This window comes from Mesoplodon mirus, assembly GCF_964341445.2.
Source record: "Mesoplodon mirus genome assembly, chromosome: 18".
Taxonomy (NCBI): Eukaryota; Metazoa; Chordata; class Mammalia; order Artiodactyla; family Ziphiidae; genus Mesoplodon; species Mesoplodon mirus.
In genome coordinates, this window is record NC_138994.1 from 53,824,509 (window position 1) to 53,833,092 (window position 8,584).

Sequence of the window (8,584 nt, forward strand, 5' to 3'; positions counted from 1 at the left end):
GGAAGGGGCAACGTGCCCAGATGGCTGCTCCTCAAAAGGTAGGGTGTGGGGCTCTGGCAGCTTGTTTAGGGGAGGTGAAAGGCAGGAGCTTGAGGCCTGGGAACTGGTAATAACAGTGTTGTCCACTGTGGGGGTGGGGCAGGGAGGCATTACCATCAAAGTATTTATGGTAGGTGCAGTACTGAATCTCTGATGCCTTATCGGGAAAATATCCAAATATTACTTTCCTAGAGGATTTTAATTGTGTGCAGGAAGTCCAGACCTTGGCCTGAAGCAAGGGCAGTAGCAATTTTGCCTGGGGTTCAAATTGACATATCTAGGGTTGAGGTTTGAGGGAGTGCCTGCTAAATGGGCAGAACCTGTAATGCCCCAGGGGCAGCAGGTTTAGTGGCTCCCTTGGTTCTCAGCAGGGTGGCAACATCGGGGCCCCTGGGTCCCCCTGGGTCCGAGGCTAGAAGAGCCTCTGGCCAGGTGTGGGGACCACCAGGTCAGGTCTGAAAGAGTTGCTGTGGGGACTACAGGGGCATCAGTTCCTGCACCAGGAGCCCCTGGAGCCAGCCCCACTGCTAGTAGAGAAGCCTCTGCCTGAGTGGCCAGTGCCTCAGTTCATCAACCTCTTTCTGCCGGAGTTTCCTATTCGGCCCCTTAGGGGGCATCAGCAGCTGAAGGTAGGTCAGTGGAATCCCTGGAAGGGGTCTCAGTCTTGGGGAGAAATCTAGAAACAATCAGTCTCAACTGCCCTGTTCTCCACTTCTCTGTACAGATTTTAGGCCTTGTGGCTAAAGGCTCCTTTGGAACTGTCCTCAAGGTGCTAGATTGTGGCCAGAAAGCAGTATTTGTGGTGAAGGTAGGGACCTAGATACTCTTCCACATTATTCTCTAGTCCCTGCCTCCAATCTTTATTCCAGAAAGGTTGGGAGGAATAAACAATTTAATACACTATTCCCCACTAGGAGTCATCACTCTCCTTTTATAGGTGGTGCCCAAGGTAAAGGTCCTACAGAGGGACAACCTGAGGCAGTGCAAAGAGGAGGTCAGCATCCAGGTATGCACAGAGCCCTGGAAAGGATCCTAGGAAGAACCAAACCACCGGTGGAGAAAGTACCTTTCTTGTCCAACTGTACTGCTTTTCCTGACTCTCACCCCTCCCTCTGCTTCAACCAAGAGATCCCAGGAAAAGTAGCTATCAGCAGAGTAATTCTAGGTCCTGCCAGGGAAATCTCTCCAGCATGTCCAGTGTGTCCCTTAGTACTGGGATTACCAGGCAGGCAACCTGCCCTGAGAGGTGGGACAACAGCTTCCTTTCTGCACAACTAGGTAAATCCTGACTTCTTGGCTGCCTTGATCCTCAATGACCCTGATCCTAACTTCCTGTTTTCTTGTCCATAGCGACAGATCAACCATCCTTTTGTACACAGTTTGGGGGACAGCTGGCAGGGAAAACGGCACCTCTTCATGAGTGAGTGACTGGGTTCTCTCCTCATTCCCAGGGGTCTTTCTCCCATACTCCCCACCTGAGATTACCCATCCCTTTGGTGTGTTCTGCCTTTGCTCTGTTCCCCTCTTCATAGTACTTCTCTCTCCCAGAGAGAGGGGACAGCAGGTGGCATCGGTTTGGGCAGGAGGCATACGATGCCTTGAGCCCAGGCATAGTGGCCCCCAAATACTGCCTAGATTTCTGGTACTTTGCAGTGTGTAGCTACTGCAGCACAGATCTGTACTCCCTGTGGTCCGCTGTTGGCTGCTTTAGTGAGGCTTCCATCCGCCTCTTTGCTGCTGAGCTGATCCTGGTGCTGTGTAAGTGAAACAGGAGTGGTAATAGAAATGAGGGAAGAAGCAAGCAGGGAGGGAGGCAGAAGAGAATTGATACTAACTCTGGAGGTCAAAGAACAGGGATAGGAATGGGGTGGGAGCTATCAGGGAAATTGGAAGGACAGGAGAGCTTCAGTGCACCCCATGCTTGCTGTCATCCACAGGCTATCTCCATGACTTCGGCATCATCCATCGAGATGTGAAGGTAGTTAAATGCTTTTTCTTTTTGTTTAAGGAGGGACTTCAGTAAGATGTTCCAACAGGTCCAAGAAGGTGGGAGGAGCTGCTGAGAACAGTTGACCTTGGGGCCCTCATGGGTGTTGAGGATTTGGGCAAGGGCCCTCCAAGTATAGACTTGGATGCTGAGCTAGGGCATCTTCTTCAGCTGGGGGGTATAGTATACATGATGAAAGAGGACTGAAAGGAAGAGGATGAATAACTTCTCACCTGTGATTTTTCAGATGGAGAATATCCTTCTGGATGAACGAGGTAAGTCCTTTTCTTTTCCTAGTCCGAGAATGAGAGGTACCTCAGTTTGGAAGTAAGTCATGGCTGATGAGGGTTGGAACAGAGTGGTGCTGATGGCTTGTTTTTCACAGGCCATCTGAAACTGACAGACTTTGGCCTGTCCCGCCACCTGCCCCAAGGAACCCGAGCCTATACCATCTGTGGCACTCTTCAGTACATGGGTGAGAGAGAAGCTAAAGCTGGTGGGTAAGCATTGGGCAGGAGGATAGCCAACAGATATCAGTGACAAGTATCTTTCATATCCGTAGCCCCAGAGGTCCTGAGTGGAGGGCCTTACAACCATGCCGCTGATTGGTGGTCCCTGGGTGTCTTGCTTTTCTCTCTGTCAACTGGAAAGGTGAGAGAATGGTAGTGATGTTGGGCAGAGAAGAGAGGAGTTGCCCTGCGGTGGGAAGAAAGAAGACCTTAGGAAGTCTTACCTTATTCTTACTAAGCAATGACACCTTCCCACCCCTTAACTCAGTTCCCAGTGCCCGCAGAGAGAGATCATGTGGCCATGTTGGCAAGTGTGACCCACTATGACTCTGCAGTCCCAGCTTCTCTTAACCAGGGGCTCTCACTCCTGCTCCATGAGGTAAGGGTGGGCATGACTTTCCTTCTTGACTACAAAAACCATTCACTTCCTTCCCTATCACTGAAGTGATATCTCCCCATTCCTCTGATTGATTATTAAGGGGGGATTCCAACCTGATCAAGTACTACCTCACTACTTGCCTTCTAACCAACACTACAAATTTTATTCCTGAGTTCCTGGTCCTCCAAAGCTCATCCCCATCCATAGCAGGTCACTTCTGAGAGAGTGGGCTAGTGCTGCTCTCTTACCACTACTACTATTTTATTCCTACCTTTGCCGCCAGATTAGCCTGTTTCTCCCACTTTTACATATCCTACTCTTTTGGGTTCTTCTCCCTGCCCTCCACAGATCCATGAACTTCTTTCTCCTTTTCCAGCTTCTCTGTTCAGTCCCTTTCCTATCCCAGTCTCTCATCCTTCATGCTCTATTTCTCTTCAGCTATTATGCCAGAATCCCCTCCACCGTCTACGTTATTTGCATCACTTCCAGGTCCACCCTTTCTTTCGGGGTGTGGCCTTTGACCCAGAGCTCCTACAGAAGCATCCAGTGAACTTTCTCATGGAGACGCAAGCTACCCAGCCATCATCGGAGTCCATGTTCTTCAAGGACTTTGACTGTAATCTGGAGTCCTTCCTGGTGCACCCCAGCCTGGCTTGAGCTCCTCTACTGTAATTGGGGCTCATCTGGGAACCTGAGGACCTCCTCTGCTGCCAATTCAGTGTGACCACCTTGATGATTCAGTTTGTTTTTACTTTGTAGCCTCCTATCATTCTGTTCCTCTAGGTGCTGGACCAGAGTTCACACTGGGCATTCTGCTGTTGGTAGTCACAATGCCCTAGTCCTTACCCCATCATACAACCCATCCCTCAATTCAACATCTCAGATCAGAGTGTGGACCTTTTCCTTTGTTTCATTTCTCCAGTGCTAATACCCTGCAGTTTTTAGCCAGAAGTTTATTCCACTTTTCCTTCTCCTTGTTTCTGTGCCGTGTTTCCTTTTGTGAGCAATAACAGCACTTCATGGGTTCCCAAGGTGCTGCTATTTATTTGTCTAATAGGCTTGTCAGAAGCAGTATGAATGTTCTTCAGAGCTCTCAAAAGCTGGTATTTGTTTCAACCCCTAAATATGCAGGTAAAACATATGATCTGGGGGCTCAAAGTCAGTCTAACTTTTAAAAATTTAAGAAGTGAATCTAATAGCCTACTGTGAGGAAGAGAATAAGAGATGAAACATGGGTGGGTTAAATGTCTTCTCTAGGGGGTAACTGGAATAGCTATACACATTTTTTCCAAAACAAAACCTCTTTGAAGGACACAAGGATTCTTAAACTGATCACTTCCCTAGATGGCCCAGGTTTCAGTTGGTGATGGGCAAACCAAGGGATTAAGAGGCATGATATCAACCTTGAGATTTAAGATCAGAGATGTAACTCAAGAACCTTTTCCTTTAGGAAAACCATCTGGACCTTAAATCTGTATACATTTCTGGCCTTTGTGACTTCTTTCCATTTTTCTTAAACCAACTTCTTAAAAGTTTCATTTTCATTATTCTTCAGTTATATCTGATCTCTCTTTACAAACCAAAGAGAGTCTGGGAAGTATTCTGAGTACTATTTATTAATTTTGTCCCTGGATTAAGCCATATTTGCCCTGTACATAGCTGGCATTTTATTGGCCTCTGCCGAACTGCTTTTTCTGAATTGTACTTTGGCAATTCATATGAAAATCCCTATGAAATTTAATTGCTGTGGATACTGCAAAGGGCGTTTATCATCATAATTCATAATGTTCTATATAAGGATGCATGGAAGAAATTTTCTCTGAACCCAGTTATTCTTTTCCTGAATTGCTGGTTGGTTTTTACCTTAAAGACAGTAAGTAAATATTCAACTGACTCTATTTTTCTTTTCATATTGATGCTAGACCACTTAGAGCCCAGTTTGTGGCCCACTTCCACCAAGTGTTTAGGACCTCATGTTATGTTTTGTATGCTAGCCACGTTCTTGGTTCCATCATCTTCCTTTTTGACCTTTACTTTCCTTATTCTCATTTTTCTGTTTTAGTCCTTTTTAAAAAATCTTACTAGATTATCTCCATCTTTGTAAGCCTTTTAGAATGAAGTTGAGATATAAATAAATAAATGAATGTATCCTTGATTCTTTTGATTATCTCACTTGTTTCTCTTTAGAGACTTTTTAGGCTTTATTACATATTTTTAAAGTTGTAATGACCAGAACTGCCACATTGGATAAAAACCGACACTGGGGGCTTCCCTGGTGGCACAGTGGTTAAGAGTCTGCCTGCCAATGCGAGGGACACAGGTTCGAGCCCTGGCCCGGGAAGATCCCACATGCCGCGGAGCAACTAAGCCCAATCGCCACAACTACTGAGCCTGTGCTCTAGAGCCTGCAAGCCACAACTACTGAGCCCATGTGACACAACTACTGAAGCCTGCGCGCCTAGAGCCCATGCTCAACAAGAGAAGCCACCACAATGAGAAGCTTGCGCACCACAACAAAGGGTAGCCCCCACTCACCACAACTAGAGAAAGTCCGCGCACAGCAATGAAGACCCAACACGCCAAAAAATAAATTTAAAAAAACAAAACAAAACAATACTGAATACTAGAAATGGGAATCAATGGCTTCTAAAATAGTAGTTAAGAGTATTAGATTGGAATTTAGGAGACCTGGTGCCTTGATCCACCAATAAATATTTCGGTGTCTTTATACAAGTCATTTTAACTCTCTGGACCTAGTTTCCTAATGTATACAACCACTGGTTCTTCATTGTGGGAGACAGGTTTCAGATTTCTGTGATGCTTCTTCAAAGGGTAGATGCAGATGATTTTATGATACTGTGTGTCTGGCCCAGTGTTAATTAATGTTCAGATTGGCCAACATTATATAGCCTCTCTGGTCACAGCAGCATACTGGTTTAAGGTCTTTAGGACATGGTTAACATAATGTCACTAGGGTCCCTTTCCTGGGTCATGTTAGATAGCTTAGAGACCAGGATCATGTAAGTGTAGTTTGAATCATTTCTTATCAAACGAGGACATTTTTAACATACTCTCTTCAATCAGTGATGCTTGCAGCAGTGTTTCTTAGGGAAGAGTGGAGGCAGTGACAGAAGAAGTTTCACAAAGTATAATTTGAAAAAGCACTGCCTCCACCCCCCCACCTACCCCAGTTTTGATATGCTCATCCCTGGAAGGCATTCTTTCCTGCCACCCTCCACCCCCATTCAGAATCACCTAAAAATAAATACCTTCTACTTATTCACATGAAATTCATTTAAAAAAATTTGTTTTATATACAACCTGAAATGATCTTTTAAGTTTAGCCCTACATTTTTACTTTTCATTACCTAGAAGAAATCAGATACACTTTTAAGTATGGATGTTTTGCTCTGTACTACCTACTATCTTTTCTAAGAATTTAAGATTAGTCTTATAAATAACAAGGACCTACTGTATAGCACGGGGAACTATACTGAATGTCTTGTAATCTATAATGGAAAAGAATCTGAAAAAGATTTTGTATATACGTATATACACACATATATATACATACCTGAATAACTTAGCCGTACACCTGAAACAACACTGTAAACCAACTATATTTTTAAAAAAAGTCTTAACACCAAACCTTATATTCTTCTTTTAGAAAAGTGTCCTTTTAGTTCTACTCATTGTTTCTTACCTCTAACCTAAGTTAGTTTATCATATATTGACCAGTTCATTTGTTCACTTGTTCATTGATTTAACAAACTGGTAATCTCAATTCCTTGGTTTACTTCTTTAAATAGAGTCTTCAATGTAAAAATCTCTTCAAAGCTTTTTTGAAAAATTGAATAGAATCATATTCACTGTATTATTAGCCCCTGTTACAGGCTGAATTGTGCCCCCTCCCCATTGATACGCTGAAATCCTAACCCCTGTACTTCAGAATGTCACGGTATTTGGAGATAGGGTCTTTACAGGTGTAATTAAGTTAAAATGAGGTCTTATGGGTGGGCCCTAATCCATAATCCAATATGATTGGTTTCCTTATAAAGGGGGGGGGTACTTCCCTGGTGGCGCAGTGGTTAAGAATCCGCCTGCCAAGGGACACGGGTTCGATCCCTGGTCCGGGAAGATCCCACATGCCGCGGAGCAACTAAGCCCGTGCACCACAACTACTAAGCCTGCGCTCTAGAGCTCGCATGCCACAACTACTGAGCCCGCGTGCCATAACTACTGAAGCCTGCGTGCCTAGAGTCCGTGCTCTGCAACAAGAGAAGCTGCAATGAGAAGCCTGCGCACGGCAATGAAGAGTAGCCCTCGCTCGCCTGCAACCAGAGAAATCCCGCGCGCAGCAACAAAGACCCAACACAGCCAAAAATAAAAATTTTTTTAATTTAAAAAATTAAAAAGAATACATTTACATAAAAGATGAATGAATCAATCAAGATAAGAAATCCAGATGCTTTGAAAGGAAAGATAACATCTTAACCTCATAAAAGTTTTATCTTTGTATAGCCAAAGATACCATTAATAAAGTCAATGGACAAAAAATAGATCTAAAGAAAAATATTTGCAATGTGATGGCAGTTAATGTCCATAATACAGAACTCTTACAAATTAGAAAAGAGAAATAACCTATTTTTTTAAAAAGGACATGGAATATGAAGTGATGAATGAGTTAATTAGATCTATATCCGTTGACTTAGAAAGCTCAATACAAGACATTGAGTGGGAAAAAAATGCAGAAGTGTAAGATGATGCCATTTCTGTAGACGACTCTCAATGCTTACTTCCCCTCCGTGTGTGTGTGTGTGTGTGTGTGTGTGTGTGTGAGAGAGAGAGAGAGAGAGAGAGAGAGAGAGAGAGAGAGAGAGAATGAAAAAGAGAACCTGGGAGGGAGAGGGGAGTAATGCAAATGTAAAGAGAAGAGGAAAAAAAAGGTACTAGCTGTCAATCCCAGAGACCCCAGTCTGCACGTCAATTAATTTGGTTAAAAAAAATCGTGTGTAAATAAAAACAAACAAAATCCTTGTGTGTGTGTGTGTGTACATATGTTGTTGTTGTTGTTGTTTTTTGGCGGCATGGCTTGTGGGATCTTAGTTCCCTGACCAGGGATCGAACCCCGGGCCCATGACAGTGAAAGCGCCAAGTCCTAGCCACTGGACCACCAGGAAATTCCCTGCATATGTTTTTATAAAGGCATACACACTATTCGTTACCTCAGGCAGGTAGAATGGATGGGGGAGGCTGTGCCTTTAATATGTCTTTGCATTGTATTGTTTCACTTGCTACGACGAGCATCTCTTATTTTTTATAATTTGAAAAACGCCAAATTAAAAATATCATGCAGGGAGTTCCCCGGTGATCGAGTGGTTAGTTAGGATTTGGCACTTTCATCGCCGTGGCCCGAGTGCAATCCCTGGTTGGGGAACTGAGAGCCCGCAAGTCACGGAGCACGGCCTCCCCCCCAAAAAAATTCATGCAAAACACCACCAACAAATTAATTCTGCTTATGTTGCCTATTTACAATAGTGTTGTCCCTCTCGTCTACCCTCCATATCCCTCCGAATTTGCTGCTGGAAGCACTATATCTCTTCGGTTACTCACCTGGCATCTGACATACCAACTGCAACAAGGACTAAGCGTTCCAAGTCACACTTTATA

The 8,584-nt window shown here is 44.2% G+C and overlaps 1 protein-coding gene across 1 annotated transcript; it reads left to right on the forward strand.

Annotated features, from left to right (window-relative positions):
• Window positions 1-20: 20 nt before the first annotated feature.
• On the forward strand, window positions 21-5,069 carry RSKR (ribosomal protein S6 kinase related; the record flags this gene model as incomplete). The annotated part of the gene is made up of 11 exons (XM_082603913.1): window positions 21-38; window positions 650-847; window positions 977-1,045; window positions 1,390-1,459; window positions 1,693-1,797; window positions 1,977-2,017; window positions 2,274-2,301; window positions 2,412-2,501; window positions 2,589-2,677; window positions 2,804-2,914; window positions 3,353-5,069. The coding sequence occupies 11 exons, from the start codon at window positions 21-23 to the stop codon at window positions 3,569-3,571; spliced, it is 1,038 nt and encodes a 345-aa protein (XP_082460039.1). The 3' UTR covers window positions 3,572-5,069.
• Window positions 5,070-8,584: the final 3,515 nt, after the last annotated feature.